The following is a 25,577-nucleotide window of genomic DNA, read 5'->3' as shown; positions in this document are numbered from 1 at the left end:
TAGAATTGTTTTCCCTCTGGTTGCACATTTAACATGTTGATAGAAATTTGGTAGAACTGATTTAAGTTTCCCTGCATTAAAGTCTCCGGCCACTAGGAGCACCGCCTCTGGGTGAGTGGTTTCCTGTTAGCTTATTTCCTTATACAGGTGACTAAGTGCGGTCTTAGTGCCAGCATCTGTCTGTGGTGGTAAATAAACAGACACGAAAAGTATAGCTGAAAACTCTCTAGGCAATGTACGAAAAAAGATAAACGTTTATATATTTAAATCTTAAATATTGCCAGGTTGGTTTTCAGAGCTGTTTCATAAGGTGTTCATTATTGTAAATTGTAACATATCCATTGATGGTATTTGTAAGTTCAATATTATTAATTGTTGTATAGAACCTACAACAGATATATATTCAACCACAAGGGTGTACTAATGAGTTATGATTTTTTTTTATCATTAAAGAGGACTACTGAAATAATATTATTTCAGGGTAGATAAGGGAAGGCCAGCCTAAAATGAAAACATGCCAGCCAGACAAGCCAGTGTATGATTAAAATGTATTTGCATATGAATGGAGTGGAAATTAGCTGACGTTGTTATCTGTAAGGTAAGTAACATTAATGTGTGTGTGGGGGGGCATCTAAACGTTTTTTTTTCTTCAGATGCCTGTTTATTCATAAAAAGCAAAGATAGTAAATACCATTAATCGTAATAGTAAACTTGTGGTAAACTGGGAACTCGAGGTTATATCATGACATCAGTGATTTTCAAGTCACAGAAAGATGCCTGAGTTTCTTAATTTGAATTCCGAGTTGGATGACCGTTCAAAACTACTTTTCCCAGTCTGAGCTAGTTTTTTTCCCAAGTTCCCAGTTGTTTTGAAGGCACTGAAGTCGGAAGTCAGAGATTGCCGAGTTCTGAGTTGTTTTGAATGCGCCACTAGAGACCTAGGCAACCCCCTATTTCTGAACAGGCAATCCGTCTTGGAAGGAGGACTCGAAGAGGGAGACTGCGAAGTACAGAAGTTTGCAGTGCCAATGTTTTTAGCTAATCTGTGTATCTCACATTATGTTCCCAGTATGATAGAGCAAGAACACCTTCTTAGCAGATAATGACAACATGACAATAACAGTAGCTGTAGATGATGTAATGAAAAGTTGGAGGGTGGTTGGTAATGGAGGACATCAGGTGGACCCATGTCTGAATGTTAGGCAGAACCCGTAGACCCTGGAAAACAGTAGCAGAGTAAAGGGAATAGGGTAGGAGACAGCAACGTAAACAAGCAAACACACAGGTTACAGGTTGATCAGGAATGTAAAAATACAGTTATTGAATGATGTAATTTAAATGTTGATTAGACATGCAATAATGTTAAGGGGGACACATTCCTGTAAAGCTTAGAGAGGATCTCATGTTAAATACTGTTGAAGCCCATTCTGGTGGGAAGCTCCAATAGACCACCAAGTGCTAACAGTCAGTATCGGGATAACGTGTGAAATGCTTGATAATGTATGTGATATCAATAGAGAGGTATACTTTCTGGGTGATTTAAATATTTACTGGCTTTCATCAGGCTGCCCACTCAAGAGAAAGCTTCAAACTGTAACTAGTGCCTGCAACCTAATTCAGGTCTTCAATCAACCTACCAGCGTAGTTACAAACAGTACAGGAATGAAATCATCAACATGTATTGATCATATACACTGCTCAAAAAAAGAAAGGGAACACTTAAACAACACAATGTAACTCCAAGTCAATCACACTTCTGTGAAATCAAACTGTCCACTTAGGAAGCAACACTGATTGACAATACATTTCACATGCTGTTGTGCAAATGGAATAGACAAAAGGTGGAAATTATAGGCAATTAGCCGTTTGAGCGTTTCTGACCGTTTGAGCAGACACATGCACATTTGTGGCCTGCTGGAGGTCATTTTGCAGGGCTCTGGCAGTGCTCCTCCTCGCACAAAGGCGGAGGTAGCGGTCCTGCTGCTGGGTTGTTGCCCTCCTACGGCCTCCTCCACGTCTCCTGATGTACTGGCCTGTCTCCTGGTAGCGCCTCCATGCTCTGGACACTACGCTGACAGACACAGCAAACCTTCTTGCCACAGCTCGCATTGATGTGCCATCCTGGATGAGCTGCACTACCTGAGCCACTTGTGTGGGTTGTAGACTCCGTCTCATGCTACCACTAGAGTGAAAGCACCGCCAGCATTCAAAAGTGACCAAAACATCAGCCAGGAAGCATAGGAACTGAGAAGTGGTCTGTGGTCACCACCTGCAGAACCACTCCTTTATTGGGGGTGTCTTGCTAATGCCTATAATTTCCACCTTTTGTCTATTCCATTTGCACAACAGCATGTGAAATTTATTGTCAATCAGTGTTGCTTCCTAAGTGGACAGTTTGATTTCACAGAAGTGTGATTGACTTGGAGTTACATTGTGTTGTTTAAGTGTTCCCTTTATTTTTTTGAGCAGTGTATATTTATTCAGTATATTTCTGTGCCTAAGGGCAACTTCTTCAGTGGTGGAAAAAGTACTCAATTCTCATTCTTGAGTAAAAGTAAAGGCACCTTTATAGAAAATGACTGAAGTAAAAGTGAAAGTCACCCAGTAAAATACTACCTGAGTAAAAGTCTAAAAGTATTTGGGTTTTAAATATACTTAAGTATCAAAAGTAAATGTAGTTGCTAAGATATGCTTAAGTATCAAAAGTATGAATAATAAAAAATTCTGTATATTAAGCAAACCAGACAGCACAATTTTTATTTGTTTACAGAAAGCCAGGGTCACACCAACACTCAGGCATCATTTAAAAAATAAAGCATTTGTGTTTAGTGAGTCCGCCAGATGCAGTAGGAATGACCAGGGATGTTCTCTTGATAAATGTGCGAATTGGACCATTTTCCTGTCCTGCTAAGCATTCAAAATGTAAAGAGTACTTTTGGGTGTCAGGGAAAATGCATGGAGTAAAAAGTACATAATTTTCTTTAGGAATGTAGTGAAGTAAAAGTTGTCAAAAATATAAATAGTAAAGTACAGACAACCAAAACACTACTTAAGTAGTACTTCAAAGTATTTTTACTGAATTAAGTACCTTACACTACTAATCTTCTTACTGGAACATAAAGGCTTCAGGAGGACTTGTAGTCCAACAAAGTAAATATAGATGAGTTCTCTCCCTGTGGGGGCACATAACCACAACCAGATGCTAGAGGCTGATGCTATGCAGCTCATAGAAGGGGAGCAGTGGGGTCCAGATTCAGAAGCAAACATTTAAGTGGGAGGAAAATAGTCTACATGTACAGTGCATTCGGAAAGTATTCAATACCCCTGGACTTTTTCCACATTTTGTCATGTCACAGCTTGATTTCTAGAGAATGGATTAATTAGATTAGAGAATTCTAGAGAATGGATTAAATAATTTCCCCCCCTCATCAATCTACACACAATACTCCATAATTACAAAGCAAAAACAGGTTTTATACATTTTTGCAAATTTATATATATATATAAAAAAACAGAAATATCACATTTACATAAGTATTCAGACCCTTTACTCAGTACTTTGTTGAAGCACCTTTGGCAGCTATTACAGCCTTCTTGGGTATGACACTACAAGGTTGGCACACCTATATATGAGGAGTTTCTCCCATTCTTCTCTGTAGATCCTCTCAAGCTCGGTCAGTTTGGATGGGGAGCGTTGCTGCACAGCTTTTTTCAGGTCTCTCCAGAGACGTTCGATCGAGTTCAAGTCCAGGACACTCAAGGACATTGAGACTTGTCCCGAAGCCACTCCTGCATTGTCTTGACTGTGTGCTTAYGGTTGTTGTCCTGTTGGAAGGTGAACCTTCGCCCCAGTCTGAGGCCGTGAATCTCTGGAGCAGGTTTTCATCAAGGATCTCTATACTTTGCTCAGTTCATCTTTCCCTCGATACTGCCTAGTCTCCCAATCCCTGCCACTGATAAAACATCACTACAGCAATTAAAATGTCTAGTCTCATGGCAAAGGGTCTGAATACTTATATAAATAGGGTATTTTTTAAACCTGTTTTCACTTTGTCATTATGGGTTATTGTGTATAGATTTGAGGGGAAAACCGAATTGAATCAATTTTAGAATAAGGCTGTAACGTAACAAAATGTGGAGAAAGGGAAGGGGTCTGAATACTTTCCAAATGCACTCTGTTCGATTCCCATCTCATAGTTCACCAGGGAAGCATATGGCAGTAACAACACATTCAATCCAGACGAGCAGTCATATAGAGACTTTGTCATTGTAAATGTATAGCTAAAGATTCCTAGTACAATAACAGGCTGTACTGTTATCTAAGATGTCTGATTAAGTCATGGGAACATTTCATTTCTCAGAAAGTGGAGAAAAAAACTAGACATTTTGTAAGAGTACTTTCCTTACATAGGCCTAATGTGTTTTTCAACAACAGAAATGCACCTGCATGCACCCACACATTAGGTCATGTGAAAAGGCATTATGAAATAAAATCAAAACATTTGTGCTGTCGCTTTATTTTCAGTCATGTCTCAATCTGCTGCCTTCCTTTCCACTTCAAACTAGTAGTAAGCAGTAAACAGTGCAGTTGCATAAAAAAAATAATAAGAATAAGTCATCATTTCACCTTCATTTTACAAGCACATCTTCAAATATTATTTATTTTATACACCATTCCAGTACAGCATTTGTCCAATCAAACTGATGCATTTGAATCCCCAAGAGTCCCAATGTCCTCAAAACACATGTACACATCTAGGGCCAGTCATAACAAGTAGAGTTCCTTATCTATATCATTACAGCATCATCTGCACAACTTATTAATAACAAAGCAGCTGATTATGTCTTATAGGCTAGTGCTATTTGGTTTGAATCCACACAAACATTGATTTCAGATCCTTTCTGGAGTTGACCATGAAGATATTATATCGCTGCAGGTTCCGCCTGGCCCTAGCCATGTCATGCATACAGCACTAGTCCCATAGGTCAACTTTACAGAGCAATCCAAATGCTTTAGAGTCTTCTCCAGTGAGTTGGTAAGCCACTTGGTTATACAATCGGAGATATAGGCAGTTGGACAGACATGAGACAAACTGGTCTTAGCTGTGGATGGAGCCTCAGACAGGTGGAATGCTAGAGCCTTCAAGAGCCTACTTCTTTCCCAGTGATAGACTGAAACACAAGCAAAGGGGGTTGTACGTGTTAATGATACTGTATAAAAAATAAAATGTATATAATATTTAAAGTGCTCTAAAAAGTACAGGGATGACAATGAGAGATGATAGCGTCGGAGAGAAAAAAATAAGTATGATTTTTAACGGTTTCTCCAAGGCTCTGACAAGACTGATTTCAGTCAAAAGTGCATCAATACGCACAGGGTGGATTGGTTGCTTTGCTGAACATATGGTACTCCCAGGTTTTTTCCCCTGTCTTATTCTCAAATGTATAAGATAACATGTATGAGGAATGAATGACAGGCGTTTGGCACCAGGTTATGTCTCAATTTCTGTGAACAGTTACATATGGACATTGAAGATCATTGGCAGCATTAAGATAAGCCAGGAACTATTTCAGTGTGATACAGTCTGACTAGAGTCATTTCCACTCGAGGAAAAACCAGGGTCGTGTTCATTGGCGCACATGTAACAAAATGTTTAAAAAATGTTTAAGGACAAGTAGCATTTACTTATAGATAGTCCCTCCGTTTCAGTTTATGTTCTACCATTTGGTGTTTAATGAACACCCCTGGTGGCCATAGGCCTATGCTGTGAAAATGACATAGCATGCACACTGGAGGCAATGTGAGAAGAGCAGTCATTAGTCATGGTTTTGCTGAAGAATCATGTTCTCTTCAAGCTACTATTAATGCCAGTATGGAGCTGCTTCAAAAAAACTCAGGGCATCTTTAGGGAATTTGGTGGAATTCCTACTTTTCCATGGGAAATGTGATAATGCATTCCTGCACTTTTTCAATAATGCCATTGATTTTCCCCAGCACCTGTACTGCACTACACAGTGTTCAAAACTGGGTGTGAACATTCAACATTTCTAACCTTGCTTGAGGCAACTGCGACAAACCATCTGGGCGGTGTTGAGCCATGCAAGAGAGGACAGAGCCAGACTAGGGCATGATGATATGAGAATGAAGCAAAGAGAGAGTGACGCTAAGAGAAACATACTTGTTAAAAGAGTCGTCTTGGAGGTTAAGGACCAGGTTGTCTGCGGAAAGGTACACTTTGTTCTGGGACGTTGCCACCTGAAAGACAAGACACAGAGAGACAAAACACACAGTTGAAAACAAAGCGTCACAGAACTAGTCTTGTAGCAGCTCGTAGGATAAGGGAAAGCTATCCTTCAACCCTAATGATACTGATATAACCAGCTAACTGCACTTTGGGTTACCATTGCAATGGGAACCAAACAGCCACAACAAACACAGGCTGCTAAAATGACTGACCCCATTCTTACTGGATCAATGTCTGATTAGGACAATAACATCACAGAGCCTCTGAGGATGAGTAACTATTTCCTCAATACGTAATAAATAAAGTACTTCTGTACAATTATCATGACAGTCCCTGATATCCAGTTCCTTTATATAGAACTCACCGTCTTAGCAATGGCCTGGGCAGCTCTAATTCGTCGAAGCTTCAGGTATCCAGGATTCTTAGTCACTGCTTGTCCCAACTACAACAAACACAGAGCCAGAATCATATAACATGCTGAAGTCAATAAAAAACAATTGTTGACTAGAATAATCAGCCTGGTGTTTGAGGTCGTGCAAGGTCATGTGAAGACGAGGGGACAGGTCGTCCAAAGGTTATGGTGAGGTTAATGTTTTACCATCTTGGCAGCCTCTGCCTCTCCCTCCGCCTGGATAATCTTATGTCTCTGGTCTTGTTTGGCTTTCTCCACGTAGAACTGGGCTCTCTGGGCCTCCTGCTGGGCTGCAGAGACACACAAGCTTTGTTTAAACACCACGCGTGCACACACAATCTACCAACACACATTAGTGCACTGACTAACCCACACACAGAAAAAATATATAAAAACAGGCAAGTATGCATCCACAGACAGCCGTATACACCCCAACACATATGTGGCAGATACATACCAACTTGTTTGGCCTCTACGGCAGCTGTGTACTCTCTGCTGAAGCTCAGCTCTGTGATGGCCACGTCATCCAGGATAATGTTGAAGTCTTTGGCTCTCTCAAACAGCTCTCGGCGAATCAACAATGACACCTACACAACACACAGACAAGACAAGGGCAAAAAAAAATAAGCGTTGGTTCACATTTCAGTCTATTTTAAAGGGGTCTGAACTTCCTGATTTGGCCTCGTTTTTCCAGCTGGTCATTAAGAAATGCAGCATCCATGACTGAAGCCAAACGAGTTGTTTTGGGGGATAATGTGGGTGTCCCTTCTAGACAACTTGAAACAGGTCTTGTGTCAAAGTCCCCTAGGCTAGCTAGCTTGAGCTAACCAACTTCTTTCGCCAATTAGCTTCAGCCGGCTGGTGTGCGACAATGGCAAAGTTGGTTTGACATTTTATAGCCCAACTCTGGGGATTGTTAGGGACTGTCAATAAATTACACAATGTAAATGGGAAAATATTTTCATATTGCACATCTTTTACAGGGATGCAAACTGTAGAGTAGAGGTCGACCGATTATGATTTTTCAACGCCGATACCGATTTTTGGAGTACCAAAAAAGCTGATACCGATTAATCGTCCGATTTTTTTTTAAATAAATATTTATTTGTAATAATGACAATTACAACACTTTTATTTTAACTTAATATAATACATCAATCAAATCAATTTAGTCTCAAATAAATAATGAAACGTGTTCAATTTGGTTTAAATAATGCAAAAACAAAGTGTTGAAGAAGAAAGTGCAATATGTGCCATGTAAAAAAGCTAACGTTTAAGTTCCTTGCTCAGAACATGAGAACATATGAAAGCTGGTGGTTCCTTTTAAATTGAGTCTTCAATATTCCCAGGTAAGAAGTTTTAGGTTGTAGTTATTATAGGAATTATAGGACTATTTCTCTCTGTACCATTTTTATTTCATATACCTTTTGACTATTGGATGTTCTTATAGGCACTTTAGTATTGCCAGTCTAACAGTATAGCTTCCGTCCCTTTCCTTGCCCCTACCTGGGCTCGAACCAGGAACACAGACAACAGCCACCCCCGAGGCATCGTTACCCACAAAAGCCGCAGCCCTTGCAGAGCAAGGGGAACAACTACTCCAAGTCTCAGAGCGAGTGACGTTTGAAACGCTATTAGCGCACACCCCGCTAACTAGCTAGCCATTTCACATCAGTTACACCAGCCTAATTTTGGGAGTTGATAGGCTTGAAGTCATAAACAACGCTTAAAGTATTGCGAAGAGCTGCTGGCAAACGCCCGAAAGTGCTGTTTGAATGAATGCTTACGAGCCTGCTGCTGCCTACCACCGCTCAGTCAGACTGCTCTATCAAATCATAGACTTAATTATAACATAATAACACACAGAAATACAAGCCTTAGGTATGGTCAAATCCGGAAACTATCATCTCGAAAATAAAACGTTTATTCTTTCAGTGAAATACAGAACCGTTCCGTATTTTATCTAACGGGTGGCATCCATAAGTCTAAATATTCCTGTTACATTGCACAACCTTCAATGTTATGTCATAATTACGTAAAATTCTGGCAAATTAGTTCGCAACGAGCCAGGCGGCACAAACTGTTACGTGCAATGAACACAAGTGACACAATTTCCCTTTAATATTGCCTGCTAACATGAATTTCTTTTAACTAAATATGCAGGTAAAAAAATATATACTTCCGTGTATTGATTTTAAMAAAGGCATTGATGTTTATGGTTAGGTACATTCGTGCAACGATTATGCTTTTTTCGCAAATGCGCTTTTGTTAAATTATCCCCCGTTTGGCGAAGTTGGCTGTCTTTGTTAGGAAGAAATAGTCTTCACAGTTCGCAACGAGCCAGGCGGCCCAAACTGCTGCATATACCCTGACTCTGTTGCACAGCACGCAAGAGAAGTGACACAATTTCCCTAGTTAAAAGAAATTCATGATAGCAGGCAATGTTAACTAAACAAACTGTAACTGACAAACTGTCTTTCCACACTCCCGCTGTATTTCCAGAGTGCGCGCTGATCTGGAAACTAGCAAATGGGTTGTCTCTTCAGTCGCATGCTGCATTATTTTATGTAAACGATTGGCTGAGCCTTAGATACAGCCTGTATTGCTCTAAACACCCACCACTCGTTTGCTTACAGCCAGTAGTGATCCAAAGTTTGTATGTGAAAATTACTTCTAAGGACGCACACATTGTTTTTCCGAACTCACTTCACTCGCACTAAAGAGGGAGGCTCGCTCGGCTGGTGCTAGCACATGCGCAGATCAAATACACCCCGCTGGAACGCCGATTAAGGTGTTTACATGTCCCAATAATTCAAAAGATTGCTCAGAAAATAAGGTGTTTTAATCAGCGTATGCTTACTTCGATTTTGACCTCACGCCGATTAAGTTATGCAGAGCAAGGTGTTTACATGAATATCGCATAATCTGCCTACTGCCATAATCAGTTTAATATCAAATTATTAGTAAACCTACTCATTGAAATTTGGAGCTATTGACATTTGAAAATATTGTCCCATGTACATTGTGTAATTCACTGATGGTCCCTAACTAGCCCCATAGGGATATCAAATGGCAAACCAAATTGACCATGGGCATTACAATTGGGTTATGTGCAGCTGCGCTCCAAATTGATGATTACTTGGGTGCTGCCAGCTGTCGGTAGGGTTGAAATAAACACAACCCAAGAAATACTGTTACAGTACCCTTCAATCCATGACATACATTTTTTTCCTATTATCTCCCAATTCTCCATTTTGCACGAGACTGAATTTATGACCAAAATTATCCTATTTGCACCTTGTCGTCAATTTTGACACTAGAAAAAAGAAATCTGACTCATATCGATGCCACATGGGCCATTTTCAAAACGAGAAGTTGCTTTTTAGGGACAGTCACTTTTTAAGCAGAGACTGGTTAAGTACACAACCTTTGTACCATATAATCCTGAGACTGTGTGGCAGTACCGGTGCTCTCTGAATGATGAGATTTAGGCTACCTGTGCGAGTCACTCTGCCATACCTGTGCTCTCTGAGTGATGAGCTGTGAGGCATTGAACTTGGCCACCACGCTCTTCAGCACCTCGTTGACGATGGAGGGTAGTACTCTCTCGTCATAGTCCTTCCCCAGCTGCTGGTACATGGCAGGCAGGTTGGCGGCCACAGGACGGGACAGCACACGCAGCCCAATGTTAATCATCTGCAGATCTACAGAGGTAAGAGAGACAGGGAGAGAGAAGTCAGGGCTGTATCTTCCATCTTTAATGATCTGAAAGCCTCAAATCTTTACTGATCTGCTGGACATAATGTATTGGTCTACATGTATCCATACTGGATAAAAAATGTATCCCCCTATTTCAGCAAACATGTACCTTTGCTTCCAGTTAGTGAAGCAATCTTCCTGGGCCTGGCTCTGATGTCATAGATTATGGGGTACTGGATCCATGGTATCCTGAAGAACAACAAAAACAGTTCAGTTAAAATATGGTCATGTGAATTTAGCTTTGCATTGCGTTGAGCCAACTGATCATGACAACCCTGGCTTCATTATAAACCCCTGGACAGAGTCAGAGTGTAGGCCTACCTGAAGTGCAGTCCTTCAGCCAGCACCGTGTCCATCTGCATGCCCCCGATTCTGTTGAAGATGATTGCTCTCTGACCTCCATCCACTGTGAACAAACCATTCCACACAACGTTAGAGGGGTGCAGTCATTATCGTGATAATAGTGTTACCCATTTCACCACCAGACGCTAGGTTAGGCCTACCTGTGAATGTAGCTTCTTTGACCCCATAGGCCAGAGCTCCAGCCCCAATGAGCAGCTTGAGGCCTATTCCTGCTCCCTTGCCCCCCGCGCCAGACATACGACTGGCCAGGTCCCTCAGGTTTGTCAGGAACCGCTGGGAAGACGGGGGGAAAAAATTGTTGTTGCTATTGGACAGAGCTTATGTCTTCACAAAATATTACAAGGCTTCTTTTACCACTGTTTATTTATCATAAGGTCAGTAATACACTGCACATTAAGTGTTTTGGAGGGCTTGTTGTGATGGTCCAGCTAATTTATCACCATTATCCCATCTAGTGGTCTTAAGGGGTACTGTGGCCTAGACCTGTCAGTGTCATTGTCTCCATCTCGAATATTCTTGACCATTTATAGTTAGTGATGCACCGATATGACATTTTTGGCCAATACCGATATCCAATATTTTCCTTGCCCCCCCCCCAAAAAAAGATACCGATAACCGATATTTAACATTTTAGCTGTCTTTTAAGCATTCTAGTACAGTTATAGTTAACACACACACATGGACAAGCGGTCTACGGCACTGCATCTCTGTGCAAGAGGCGTCACTACAGTCCCTGGTTCAAATCCAGGCTGTTTCACATCCGGCCGTGATTGGGAGTCCCATAGGGTGGCGCACAATTAGCCCACCGTGGTCCGGGCCGTCATTGTAAATAAGAATTTGTTCTCAATTCGCATTTGAGTTGTCTCACTAATATACTTACTCTTTCAAATGACTGCTCGACTTGTTGACTGCTCGATCCACACAGCATACATTGTGGGCTAGGTTAGGAATGCTGTGTTGCACGTGTAGCGCAAAATTTTACCTGGCGTCCTTACGTCATGTACCTACGTTATAAAGGTATGCACGGTAGCTATGACATCGGTTTTTAACGACGGCGTTAAACCAGACATCGGGACGATACCGATGTTGGCATTTTTTGCTAATATCGTCCGATTCCGATATGTTCACAAATATATTGTGCATCCCTATTTATAGTATTATGGAACTGTGGATTGTGCAGGTCTTTGAGTAATGAATGAGCATGTAAACTAGCAGCACTTAAACCAATGTTTTCCACATAAACTGATATGCAAGTAACTTGCATGTTAGCTGACGAACGCGCAACTCCGTTTTCTTATATGGAGGCGCAGTTGAGCTTTCTCAGCTACCTGCATGTTTTATGATAACAGGGTTGCCATGGCCAAATTGGTCTACTTCGAAAACGATGTCACGAGTCAAAATGTATTGGTCGTGGGTTTTTGGGCAACTACTAAGTTGCACCGCTGCCCGCCATGGCATTCTTTAAAAAGTGTATGTAATAATATATCAGTACCAGTCAAAAGTTGACACCTACTCATTCAACATTTCTTTAAAAAAATATATATATATATAATCGTGAAGAATTCAAAACTATGAAATAACACAGAATCATGTTGTTACCAAAAAAGTTAAATAAAAAATATATTTTATATTTGAGATGCTTCAAAGTAGCCACCCTTTGCTCTGACAGCTTTACACACTCTTGGCATTCTCTCAACCAGCTTCATCTGGAATGCTTTTCCAACTGTCTTGACGAAGGTGAAACTGGTTGAGAAAATGTCAAGTGTGCAAAGCTGTCGTCAAGGCAAAGGGTGGCTACTTTGATCAACCTCAAATATATTTTGATTTGTTTAACACGATCTTGGTTCCTACATGATTCCATAGTTTTGATGTCTTCACTATTATTCTACAATGTAGAAAAGAGGAAAATAAAGAAAAACCCTTGAATGAATGAGTGTGTGTACACACACACGTTATTCCAAACGACAATATTTTCCCGTACTTCATCAAGAAACTCGCTAGCTAAAATTTGACTAGTTATTATCAGTCATCCAAGCTTGCAACCATTGTTGCAACAAGAGAACTGGCCATTTTCTAGTTGGTTAGTGAGCGGTTTACCTAAATTACCTAAATTGGCAAACCTTCCCTTCCATATGAAATCTAAAAAAGACCTAGCTATAGTTTGAAAGCTGGCATAGTTACGCTTTGCTGAGTGAAGATAGGCAAGTCAGAAAAACGACCTGCGTAGCTATCGTCGTTAGCTTGCTAGCTAAGATAGCTACCTCGATCTCCTCTTTAAATCATAGTCTGACGTTACAAGGCAATAAAACATGTTTGTGTAAAATACTAAACTAATTTCACAATAATAAGGTATGTCCTGACTTTGTCTTTAGTCAGTGTGGTTGCTATTTGAAATACTCACGTTGGGCTCTTTATTCGCCATGCTTGCAGTAGATATCCAAGGTCGTGACCAATGAACGTGTCATCACCATAGAGATTGATAGAGCCTTCTAGTGGCCACAAGGCTGTTTTAGCCAATGAGGGCTTCCACCATTTTAATGAAGTCAACTAGGTGGGACTTCCAACTCCATTGGCTGATCCTTCCTGGTGACCCTGTCAGAGTCATGTCCAACCGGGTCATGAGGGATCAGCCAATGAAGAAAAACATTGACTACGTCAAAATGCAGATAGCCTCAATGGCGCTGCCCATGCTGTCACAGACGCAATAATGACACAACTACAAAGAGTCCACTCTCTCTATGGTCATCAGAGACAACTTTGTCTTTGCACATTCAGGTGAAAGGCTTTCAGGGACTTGAGTTCAATGCAGCTCGAAATTATATAGCTGCCCTCTTGTGGGCATTTTATGAAACTGGCTTGTGTTCAATGGAGTACATTCAAAGTTAAAGGTAGACTCAGTGATATGACGTTTTTACACTGCTGCTACTCACTGGTTATCTATGCATAGTCAATTTACCCCTACCTATATGTCCAAATTACATCACTAACCTGTACCCCCGCACATTGACTTGGTACCCCCTGTATTTTATTTAGTAAATATTCTCTTTTCTTGAACTGCATTGTTGGTTAAGGGCTTGCAAGTATGCATTTCACAGTAAGGTCTACTACAAGTTGTGTTCGGCGCATGTGACAAGTTTCATTTGATATTACTGAAAATWATAAACGCAAATTGTAGTGTTGGTCACGTTTCATGAGCTGAAATGAAATATCCCAGATATGTTCCATACGCACAAAAAACATTTTTAATTGTGCACAAATGTTTTACATCCCTYTTAGTGAGCATTTCTATTTTGCCAAGACAATCCATCCACCTGACAGGTGTGGCATATCAAGAAACAGCATGATCATGACACAGGTGCACCTTGTGCTGGGGACAAAGGCCACTAAAATGTGCAGTTGTCACACAACACAATGTTTGAAGTTGAGTGTGCAATTGGCATGCCGACTGCAGGAATGTCCACCAGAGAATTGAATGTTAATTTCTCTACCATAAGACAGTCGTTTTAGATAATTTGGCAGTACAGCCAACTGGCTTCACAACAGTAGACCACATGTAACCACACCAGCAGGATTGTCTGAGACCAGCCACCTGGACAGTATTGGTCTGCAATTAAGCCCTTGTGGGGAAAAACTGTACCCCTGCCCAGTCATGCGAAATCTGTAGATTAGGGCCTAATGGATTTCCTTTTATGAACTGTAACTCAGTAAAACCATTTAAATTGTTGCATGCATGTTTGTTCAGTATAGATACAGAAAGTAAACAGCATATCGGGTCAATTTCCACAAGATTATTTAAGCACAAGGCTCAAACTTCCACTGTTTTGGTCCTGTGACTACCACGCTGTATGTGACAGAGTGAAGTCTGTGAGGATCTGTGTTTATTGCGCTATAACCCAATACTATATCACATGATTGAATATTAGCAACTGTTGGCCTGGGTGCCTGTGTGTGTGCTGGAAGTAACATTTTGCRCCAGATAGTGTGCTGAGAAGCTGTGGTTAACCTTGAGCGGGAACAGTATGCTTTCTATGCAGGTGCAAATAGCTCAGTGTTACAGAACTGTCTGACCTCAGTTTCTAGGGTGTGGGAGCGTAATCTACACAGTAACAGTGCCAGACATCTGGAGCGCTGTGGGGCTGGGGCCAGCCTGGGCGCCACCGACAGGCTAGTGAGTCTAAACCACGCTAAGCCTCTACTGTGATGTTCCAACTCGTTCGTTGGCCTTCTCTCTGCCACAGTATAACAAATGTTGATTGTATCATTCGAGTCAGTTCTCTGTTTGCCCTGCGTGGTGATACAGCGAACCCGTATATATGAAAACTGCATTTACCATTTATCGCTTGAGTTTAATAAAAATACTTAAAGTATATTCGGTGACTCTGAATCACATTTTATCCTGATACCAGATTTGATTGACGCAACCCTTGACAGGTCTTACATCTCAATATCTGCAGCGCTGCGACTACCTTTAACAGCCCACAGGTTTATCAAAGTGTTGAGTGGCTGTAGTTAAATTATGAACAGATTAGTTCTGTTTTCACACAGGTACCTTGTGCCTCACTTGGCAAGTATGTACTCCCAGGATACAAAATATCTTATGCATGAACTTTGTCATTCAGTGACAGTTAAAATTCAACTACAAATAAAAGGCAATGGCTTTTTTTCTTCCTGACATCTTTTAATTCATGTAGTAATAAACAGCCTATTTTACAGATTTAGTTAAATCTAAAAAAAAAAAAAAAACTATGAGAATATCAGCAACCACATCAACTGAAAGCAAAAATTACAAATGCAAGGTTACAAGAGCAGTGTACATCTTAGGGTTACATTTCTGGAATGACAAGGAAAAAATAATGTACAAATAAAATAATTTACATGGTTGTCTGTCATGAGCATGGTCATTGCCCATATATATATATATTTACATACAAAAAGTCTTGTCTGCCAAGAAGCCAGTGTGATCTTGGTTGGATTTTGGTTTATTTCGTGCTGCTGTCACTGTAGAAGACAAATGCACTCCTTTGAACATGGCATCCCGTGACCACTGAAAAACAACAATCAGCAGTGTATGCCTGGTCCTCCCCACTTCAAGGGTTGAAAAAAATAAAAAAGGTGTACCTCTTCAGACGTAGAAAAGTCGTACCCGGGAGGTGCTGACGTGAAGGTCGTCATCAAAGAACTTGGTCTCTATAACAACATTCCCACTGCAAGGGAGAGAAAAATAAATGTTACAAATCAGCAGACACTAGCTGCAAAGTATGAGGCAAAGCAGTCCCATAAAAGAAATGAGTTTCCTGCAAGTTTAGCATTTAAAAAAAAGTGAGGTGAAGGAATCTCACTGTAGCCTAATGACTTACTCAAGATGTAGCCTAGTGAGTGCATATTGTATACTACTGACAATTGCACAACCCAACTGTAGGAGAATGGCCAAAAAGCCCAATCTTTTGTTGTTGTTGCATATCCTTACGTTAAAACATTTGCGGGCATCATCTGAGACTCTGGCGCTGCCTCTATCAAAGACTGCCATGTGTTTGTGGAGTTGGGAATCACAAAGCCAAACTCAAAGAACCATTCTGCAGGTAGAGGAGAGAGACACACAAAATACATGTGATGAGTGCAATCACTATGCACAGACATTGCATTCTTATTGAGTATCTGTATAACAACAAGATTGAAACAGATCAAATAGACTAGTACCTTCTAAACATTGGCCTTTGAAGAAAACCTTCTGTTCAAGGCGGAACTTTTCCAGTTTTTCTGACGAAGAGAAATTTAGCTCTCTGGACACAGCTTTGCACTTGAGGATTTTTTTGGGGACTCGAGCTGCAAGGAAATGAATGGGACAGTCAAACTACTAATTAGGAGAGAATAGATGCACTCAACACAACAGCCTGATGTTTACCAAGACCTAGGCTACTTTCTCACTACCGGCATTTTCTGTAGATTCTAATATCAATGTTGTGTATATAACTATGTGCAGAGGTAAATTGATAATCAATTTGACTAGGGTTGGGCGGTATCCAGATTTTCATACCGCCATACAGTTTCTGTACTATAACCATTACAAAATGTGCACACAAGGGGTACAATTTCCATAAAAAAAAAACATGCACAAAACAATTTAGGCAACAGGGATCATGATCGGGGGGGATTGAATGTCTTCTGTAACCAAGACGCTTGAGCTTGACATCAAGCCACACAGCAAACAAAATGCATAGCTGGAGCCCTGAGCTGGATATAACACATTTGACATCTTAGATGTTACACTCAACTTATAGTTAGTTATAAGCGGAGTAGCACGCACTGCTTTTTTCCCCCCTTACGGTATTGAAAAATCATTCTGTTGGCATCTCGAAATATAACGTATACCGGGGGTATCACACAAGCCAAATTTTGACATTGGTTAGGGTTCAAGTTCTTGAGGACAAACTGCTGGGATGGTTAGAATGGAGTGGTCAACAAAGCAGGACTGAGGCCATGGACAGTCATTAATGAAGTGGTCAGAGTTGCTGTGAATGCCTTGCTTCTTTAAAATTGAGTTAGATTTACTTACATTTCCAATTTGATGTCTGTAAAGCCTACTGTATGTATCAATTCCAGTATTTATTTATGTTTAATAAAAGCAATCATAAATACAGTGGTCATCTTGGTAGTGGTAGGAAGATATGGCCTAATAATACATTTTCTACACCAGGAGGAAAGCCGACAGTAAACCTCAGGAGGTTCCGGTACCTTCATGTTCAACCCCAGGAAGAGACAGGTCCTCTGTTCCCTGCCACAGCACCTTCCCAGTCTCAGCATCACGCAGGTTCATCCAGTTTCTGGGAGACCAGGAGTCAAGGAATAGTACACAGTCATGGGTTTGACAGCAGTAGCCTTGTCCAAGTTGTTTGTCTATAGCAAGTGTCAAATTTCCCTCAGTGTATCAATGAAGTAATGCCAGTATTCCTCAAGGTGGCACAAGGTAACAGGAAACCCTAACCCATCAAGCTATGATAGTGGCAGCCAACTGAAAAAACAATAGGGTGATTTTTAGTTCTCAAAGATTATATCGTAAAATAATAGGTCAATTATATTTTCTACATACTGGTTTTAGTCATTTAAGTTCACTGAGTTTATTTTTGGGGGTACAGGGGAACTGGCATGTGTTAAAGCCAAAATTGAAAGCCGGGTATTCCCATTTGCATTCTTCAAGAGCCGCCGTGTGTGGCCCTAGTCATTTACACCAGCTCTCACGCCATGTTCTTTTATTGGAGTGAGCTATTTTAGTGGATTAAAGCCACCCATGATTATTTAGCTACTACTAGCTAACCTCTTCTAATAGGTCATGTGGTACAAGCCAAGGCAAGTGGGTAACAGTACTCCAGCTGGTGCAAGTGCTAACAGACAGAACAAAGAATTTCTAACTCGGCTCTGGGAATAAAAAGCCAACTGGAAGATATAGCTGTTGTGTCAACTAGAGGGTACTATGTCAGAAGCACCTGACCCCCCCCCCCAAGTCTCAAAACCATCTGTGCTGCTCTTCTTCCTCCCGCTCAACACACACAGGGAGCAACAGGGTGTCAGCACCAGGCCACCAGCTTCTAACAGCAAAATGATGAAAATGGAGAAGTGGAAGTGTCAGTCAAGTCATTCCCCACATGGGATAAACTCTTTCAAACAAATCGGGGCCTTGACTGAATGATGGTCAAATATTAAAAAAGCAGATAGGAAAATAAGTCACGCAAACATGACGCGACCAACCTCAACACTGAGCTTGGCTAGCAAGCTACTGTAGAGTAGGGCTGTCTTAGTGAGATGAAATGTGTGGCGCTTTGAACCACTTTAGCATTTCAAATCTGACTGCAGCCCAGTGAGCCCACCAAGAGCTCAGTTGCCTCCCCCCTAGCAGTTTCCACATCCTTCTAGAATGATCAACGAAGTCCACAGCTCTCATCTTAATAGAAACTTCCTTTGAAAACATAGGCCTGTATAGGCACCCTCTTTCAATCTCTAAATGACTAGGATGCTTTGTGTGAAGTGGCTGTTGGCTGTTACCTAGACAAATTAATTGAACAGTTGTCAGCCCTGCTGGACAATGACTGTCTGGGGGACAAAGCAGTGTCTACCCAGCTTACCATTTATGAATGAACTGCAATACAAGCTGCTGCTGCTACTTTTTCAATGTGAATTATAAAAAAAAGTGGCCTCTGTGTTAAGCTCATTAACTGGCTGCATAAAAACAATGAAGCTAAATGTTTCCAGTACATGCCAAGGTCATAGACACTTACTTCATAATAGGCCTGGATAGGGTAGTCGAGTTTAAATTTATTCTGCAGCCAACTAGTTAGGCCCGGTGGCGGAAAAGGTGACATGTCTCCTGGATCACACATATGGACATCCCTGGTGCTAAGCAGGGGAGATCTGCGGAAGGGGTGGCAGACCCTGGTCCCACAACACTCACAGGCTTCTTAATTAGCCCTTATGGGCATGATAGCCTCCCTACAGCCTCATCTATTTTTAAAGAGTAGCTCCTTGATGCAAAACACATGTGAATGCATGACCAAAACACATGCAATAGACACGAGAAATGAAAATGAATAYGCTACATCTCACCAAGTAAACAGTGTAACAATTATTAAATTTTTAAAATCACAATTGTATCTATACACAGGCCTAATTGTCAAAAACACATGGTTTGCGCAACTCATTGAAAAACTTCTAAAAGTAGCAAATAGCGGAGCCCAGCATCAACTGACTACCACTGTTTGGTTAGCTAGTCCTTGTGTTCATAGTTCTGTGGATCAGTTTGACCCAGGGAAAGATTACATGCAAGTCATGTCCACTCAGGGGAAGCAGAAACTGGCTGCAGCGCACACTGCATTCTCCTCAGAGGCCAGCCTCTGCCCGTCTTAGGTATATAACAGAGGCCATGTTGAAGCACTGTGCTCCTGTACAGGCCTGGAAGCCCGATGTAGCATCACACCAAGAAACGGAACGCAACGGAGTCATGTATGGACTTTGTCAGATGCATGTCTAATTAACCTAGCTACTTGTGTTCATGTGCAGTTTTTTCCAATAGTGACCTACTGTAGGGCAATGAAGGGACTACTGATGTTATTCTATAAAATACATTAGTGTACTATGGAAGCAAGGCCATTCCCAGGAATCAAAGTTTTGAATCTGATTATGCACACTTTCAGGTTCTACTTAGTCATTAAAGAACATGAATATTATGCTAGCCTTAGAAAGTGTACTAACTGAGAGCAACTATGATACCCTTATCAGTATCCAAAGCAGCAAATTGGTGCTGAAGCTGAGTTGTAGCAGGTCCTGTGCTTTCTTTGAATACTCCCCACTGTGAAGCAACTTCTTGAACTTTCTATAATTACCTTTATTGCATAAGACCTACAGGTCAAAAAGCCAGTCATGCCAGGGAAGTGTTCCTGTAACCTCAACGCAATAGTCACTATATGGCACTCAGTGATCGACAACTTTGATCAGCAATAAATACACAACTTCTAGATTAATTTGTTGAAAAACCTTAGAAACAGCAGCATCCACAGATTTCCTTCGTGACCTTGTAATCACAATTAACCTGATGCTGGTTACCCAACTATCGAGGGGAAGGAAGGAGTTTGTCTTTAGTTCAAAGACTGACAATTCCTCACAAATTGATTGCTTGGTCTCAGGAGGATCAACTTAAACAAAACAGCTTGACCGTCCTCTACAACCCAAAACATGTGTTTTTTTATTTAACCAGGCAAGTCAGTTAAGAACAAATTCTTTTTTACAATGATGGCCTAGGAACAGTTGGTTAACTGCCTTGTACAGGGGCAGAACATATTTTTTTACCTTGACAGCTTAGGGATTCGAACTAGCAACCTTTCAGTTACTGGCCCAATGATCTAACCACTAGGCTACCCGCCACCCTTAACTGCATAGGCCTAACTTCTTCACAAAGGTCCTGAAATGAGTATGTGTATGCAGCCAGGGCTCCATGCAGTGGTAACACCCTAAACTCAGTCACCAGACCTGTTAGGAGGAGGACCATAAGGCAGCAAATCCCCATCCTTGCAAATCAAGGATTTAAGAATTACCAGCCTAGAAAATGAAGCCTGCCCAAGGAAGGTCACACACAGATCCACAGCCTGTCACAACAGTCAGGATTCTTACCTATGCAACTGTATACCCTTAGTACTACCAAAAAAAATTGTAAAGTACAGAGTGGAATTAAATAATGGGCCTTCAGTCCATGTTAAGCCGGTGGAAGCAACGCAGGTGTGATTATTCTCGTCCGCATTACTGTGCCTATTTTGGGACCAGTGGCTTGTGTTATGTAAACCAGAGAAAGGGCTTCTACCCAGCTAGGAGATGAAAAAAAATTACCCACAGAAGGTACATCAAACAAACTCCACTATGGTATGATTAAAAATGCATGTTGAGTTAAGATGGTGATTACAGGAGGTAAATTGTCAGATTTCCCACTCTGCCCCGCCAACAGCTCCAGTAATGTCCAACAGGTTCAGTATAGATCACCCTTCCAGCCAGACACTTATTTTAAATAATATTTTCTTTGATTTTAGCCACTGTACAGGCTGTTTTAATATATTAAAGCATTCTCCTGTACAAGTAATAGGCAAAGCAAGACAATTAGCAATACTGTTCTGTATGCAMGGACAGATACAGGGAGCATCAGCAAACGGCTACCCAAGTTAAATTCAAGTCAGAACCAGCCAGCTAACTAGCTAAGACACCCATTTAGCTAACACCTAACCTGTGTGCATGTTCCACTACCTCCTTGTCCAATTTGACTAACTAGCTAAATTAGTAAATTTATCCAAAGTTATCTACCACATAACGTTACAGCTGCAGTGTCTAGCTAGCTAGGCCGGTTATCTAGCTAGGTAACTTGTCAGCAAACCAGCTAGAAGCAGGATGGCCCAGAAAGACACTAGCAACCCCGCTAACGTCAAACTATCAGACTAACAATATTAGTTGGCTAGGTTCACTAACTAGTTACGCCAACGTGTGACAAGCAGCAAGAGCCAGCAAGCAACACCACCTGGCTAGCTAGCTACGGCAGCTAACTTAGATAGGTGAACAACCAGGCAAACCATTAATTGAAAAGGATACAGTTTAAAACCCTTCAAAATCTCCTTGGCTCTGTCTTCAGTTGAAGACATTATGTCGGAGTCGGACATCTTCAGTTTCTTGAGTGGCTTGTTAGCGTTAACTGATAGGCTGGCTGGCTAGCTAGCTACCAAACTAACGTAAATGCACCTGAAAATGGCATGAAGTCCGGGGACTCTTGCGATATCGCATTAAATTGCCTTAGATCCCAGTTTAATCTCACTGGTAACTCCTACTGATCCCTTAATCAACCGACCATAAGTAGAGTTTGGTCGGAGATTGACAGCAAATTCGTCCGAACACTTTACGCAGTAGCAGAGCACCACACAAAACAACAAATGAAATTAGGCTTCTAGGGAGGGAGTTGGCTGAGGGGACACGCCTCAACTCTCCTCCAACCAGTAACCTCACAGATAGAACAATGAGACAGATCTTTCACCGTACGTATAAATCTGAAGCATCCGGTAGGCAATTCCACTCACCACCAAATATGGTGATGAAAGGAAGCACAGTGGCAAGGCAGTGGGAGAAGATAGAGCAAGACGGATTTTGGCCGACATTCTGCTAATTTTCTAATCGATTAAACATTTGATCTCAATCATGTTTTCTGTTCCCATTTCTCCCATTTCTAGAACATGTTAAGAACAGAGTGGACTGTTTTGTAGACTTTACCCTTTGCCAAAGTAAAAAAAAAATGCTTTGTTTAGGAGTGGAAGGGGCGAATGTAGTTATGCAAATACATTCTACAACGTGCCAATAGGATTTCGCTAGCTCGTGCTTGGCTCTGCCCAACCCCTTGTATGTTCTGCCCACTATGAGGCTGTGGTCTATCTTGGATTAGATATATAAACATCTTTGGTAACCTTCTTCTTCTGTGGATTTTATATGGCGTCTGGCAACCAACTTTAAGGTGCCTTACTTACCAACTGGACTGGAGTATGAGCCAGAGACAGAGAAGGTCCCTTGGAGATCGACAAGTCAATCGCGATCAACGGGTTGCTGACCACTGCATTAGACCATTTTCCTTGTATGACTGGTGGAGAAGAGTCAGGCATGTTCTACTGATGCTGAAAGACAAATTCCAGATGCAAATATTTTTGCATTCGTAGATGAGGCTTACTCAGACACACTTCTCTAAATTGATGGGGCATGTGAAAGAGAGGCTATAAACACCCCCCAGCCACATCTAGCTAAGTGGATGGGTCTCTATTGTCTAGACCTATTCTCATGTTCATGAAATACACTCTTCAGAGTCTCTATATTACATGTTGAGTTTATATTGAATCTTATTGTTGTGCTTCAGGTATTTGGAGCGTCTGATTAGCCTTCCCTCACACCAGCCCTCCCAGGGGGACAGTTTCAGCCCCTCTGAGGAGGCAGGGGGGGGGGGTAAATAAGCCCTCAGCCAACAGTGGGAAGAGGCGCCGGCTCAACCCTGAGCTGGACAAATCGCAGTACGAGACAGAGTATACCACGGGAGGAGAGACTGGCAACGAACTGGACTCAGAGCAGTGGGAGAGGTGACACACATGCAGGAAGGAAGTCAGGCAGGCACATACACACTTGCACGCGGGCACACATGCACACCAGGGTTTCCGTTAGCCGGCAGTTGCCGTTGGAAAAGATMATAAATAAAACTGTTGATGCCAAAATGAACGGGAGAAAAAACATCCCATTGCAAAATAATGCTAATTGATGGAAATACCAGTCGATGTAAATACATTTGACCATCATGCTTATCGGTCTATAAATTAATTTGATTACACTACCATTCAAAAGTTTGGGGTCACTTAGAAATGTCCTTGTTTTTGAAAGAATTTTTTTGTCCATTAAAATAACATCAAATTGATCAGAAATACAGTGTGGACATTGTTAATATTGTAAATTACTATTATAGCTGGAAACGGCTGATTTTTTATGGAATATCTACACAGGCCCATTATCAGCAACCATCCCTACTGTGTTCCAATGAAACGCTGTGTTAGCTAATCCAAGTTTATCATTTTAAAAGGCTAATTGATCATTGGAAAAACCTTTTGTCCTTCTGTAGACTAGTTGGATCTGGAGCATCATCATTTGTGGGTTTGATTACAGGCTCAAAATGGGCAGAAACAAAGTACATTCTTCTGAAACGTGTCAGTCTATTCTTGTTCTGAGAAATGAAGGCTATTCCACACGAGAAATTGCCAAGAAACGGAAGATCTCGTACAATGCTGTGTACTACTCCCTTCACAGAACAGCGCAAACTGGCTCTAACCAGAATAGAAAGAGTGGGAGACCCCGGTGCACAACTGAGCAAGAGGACAAGTACATTAGAGTGTCTAGTTTGAGAAACAGGCGCTTCACAAGTCCTCAACTGGCAGCTTCATTTAATAGTACTCGCAAAACACCAGTCTCAACGTCAACCATGAAGAGGCGACTCCGGGATGCTGGCCTTCTAGGCAGAATTCCTCTGTCCAATGTCTGTGTTCTGTTTCCCATCTTAATCTTTTCTTCTTATTGGCCAGTCTGAGATATGGCTTTTTCTTTGCAACTCTGCATAGAAGGCCAGCATCCCGAAGTCGCCTCTTCACTGTTGACGTTAAGACTGGTGTTTTGCAGGTACTATTTAATGAAGATGCCATATTTGTGAAAAGATTAGATGTAATTTTTGCCTCCTACATAAGAGAATTGTTTCATAGTAAAATGTAGGCCGACTCAGCGGCCACGCCCAAGTGAACAGACATTGGTTGAGAACTATGAAACACACCTTTCTCTCCCCCAGTACAAAAGCCCGTTGACGGAAGTCAAATTCAGTTCCCGACGGCGTGAGGTCTGGTGTCCATACGTTTATAAGGGTGAATTTCAACGTGGAGGTGACGATCACCAGGCTGGAATGGTGAATTTCAACTAGACCAGCCAGAATACAGCACGAGCTTGCAACTTGGTATGAACTTTGAACGATTATTCACTAAAGAAGTGATACATCCTAGACATCGAGTTATCAGCTGCAGCTGTAAATGTACGTGGCCTAGGAAAGAACAGACAATCTCCGAAGAACAACAGGGTACTTTTACGTATCCGCTCTACAACACTACATCCGGAAAGATTCTTCAAAGGACAATGGTGATCTCTGCTGGGTAAACCAGTCTTCCATCTTCGACCCATCTATCGAAGTGCAGCTCAGAGTAAATTAATATATCTTGCATTTTCAATCACTCAATCACTTTTTATAGCTACTGTTTACAGGCCTCCTGGGCCATATACAGCGTTCCTCACTGAGTTCCCTGAATTCCTATCGGACCTTGTAGTCATAGCAGATAATATTCTAAGTTTTGGTGATTTTAATATTCATGTGGAAAAGTCCACAGACCCACTCCAAAAGGCTTTTGGAGCCATCATCGACTCAGTGGGTTTTGTCCAACATGTCTCTGGACCTACTCACTGCCACAGTCATACTCTGGACCTAGTTTTGTCCCATGGAATAAATGTTGTGGATCTTAATGTTTTTCCTCATAATCCTGGACTATCGGACCACCATTATATTACGTTTGCAATCGCAACAAATAATCTGCTCAGACCCCAACCAAGGAGCATCAAAAGTCTTGCTTATAAATTCTCAGACAACACCAAGATTTTCTTGATGCCCTTCCAGACTCCTTCTGCCTACCCAAGATGTCAGAGGACAAAAATCAGTTAACCACCTA

At 41.4% G+C, this 25,577-nt stretch overlaps 2 protein-coding genes across 3 annotated transcripts; both read right to left on the bottom strand.

The window, feature by feature from the left end:
- Window positions 1-4,621: 4,621 nt before the first annotated feature.
- On the bottom strand, window positions 4,622-13,544 carry LOC111971423 (prohibitin-2). The gene is made up of 10 exons (XM_023998192.2): window positions 13,181-13,544; window positions 10,920-11,052; window positions 10,738-10,822; window positions 10,526-10,605; window positions 10,177-10,361; window positions 7,115-7,244; window positions 6,844-6,947; window positions 6,610-6,687; window positions 6,180-6,256; window positions 4,622-5,172 (listed from the first exon to the last, which is right to left on the bottom strand). The coding sequence occupies exons 1-10, from the start codon at window positions 13,199-13,201 to the stop codon at window positions 5,151-5,153; spliced, it is 915 nt and encodes a 304-aa protein (XP_023853960.1). The 5' UTR covers window positions 13,202-13,544; the 3' UTR covers window positions 4,622-5,150.
- A 1,892-nt stretch (window positions 13,545-15,436) lies between these two features.
- LOC111971422 (retinal rod rhodopsin-sensitive cGMP 3',5'-cyclic phosphodiesterase subunit delta) lies at window positions 15,437-22,218 on the bottom strand. 2 transcript variants are annotated; one of them, XM_023998189.3, is made up of 6 exons: window positions 21,895-22,218; window positions 17,512-17,600; window positions 16,477-16,602; window positions 16,247-16,352; window positions 15,898-15,983; window positions 15,686-15,777 (listed from the first exon to the last, which is right to left on the bottom strand). In XM_023998189.3, exons 1-5 carry the CDS (start codon window positions 21,960-21,962, stop codon window positions 15,902-15,904), a joined length of 471 nt encoding a protein of 156 aa, XP_023853957.1. In that variant the 5' UTR covers window positions 21,963-22,218; the 3' UTR covers window positions 15,686-15,777; window positions 15,898-15,901. The 2 variants fall into 2 exon arrangements, with proteins under 2 accessions (XP_023853956.1, XP_023853957.1); XM_023998188.3 differs by having other exon boundaries at window positions 15,437-15,983.
- Window positions 22,219-25,577: the final 3,359 nt, after the last annotated feature.

This window comes from Salvelinus sp. IW2-2015, linkage group LG13, assembly GCF_002910315.2.
Source record: "Salvelinus sp. IW2-2015 linkage group LG13, ASM291031v2, whole genome shotgun sequence".
Taxonomy (NCBI): Eukaryota; Metazoa; Chordata; class Actinopteri; order Salmoniformes; family Salmonidae; genus Salvelinus; species Salvelinus sp. IW2-2015.
Note: the sequence above shows the minus strand (reverse complement) of the source record. Positions and strands in the feature narration are given on the sequence as shown.

What these genes read in the sequence shown, in the direction of transcription:
- LOC111971423 (XM_023998192.2), bottom strand. Translation starts at nt 13,201, where the DNA reads ATGGCGAATAAAGAGCCCAAC. An exon ending in TCATCACTCAGAGAGCACAG is followed by an intron (nt 7,245 to 10,176) that starts GTATGGCAGAGT and finishes TGTGTTGTGTAG; the next exon opens with GTGTCATTGTTGATTCGCCG. An exon ending in CGTAGAGGCCAAACAAGTTG is followed by an intron (nt 6,948 to 7,114) that starts GTATGTATCTGC and finishes GTGTCTCTGCAG; the next exon opens with CCCAGCAGGAGGCCCAGAGA.
- LOC111971422 (XM_023998188.3), bottom strand. Translation starts at nt 21,962, where the DNA reads ATGTCCGACTCCGACATAATGTCTTCAACTGAAGACAGAGCCAAGGAG. An exon ending in ATTTTGAAGGGTTTTAAACT is followed by an intron (nt 17,601 to 21,894) that starts GTATCCTTTTCA and finishes CTGGTCTCCCAG; the next exon opens with AAACTGGATGAACCTGCGTG. An exon ending in TCCTGGGGTTGAACATGAAG is followed by an intron (nt 16,603 to 17,511) that starts GTACCGGAACCT and finishes ATTTCCTTGCAG; the next exon opens with CTCGAGTCCCCAAAAAAATC.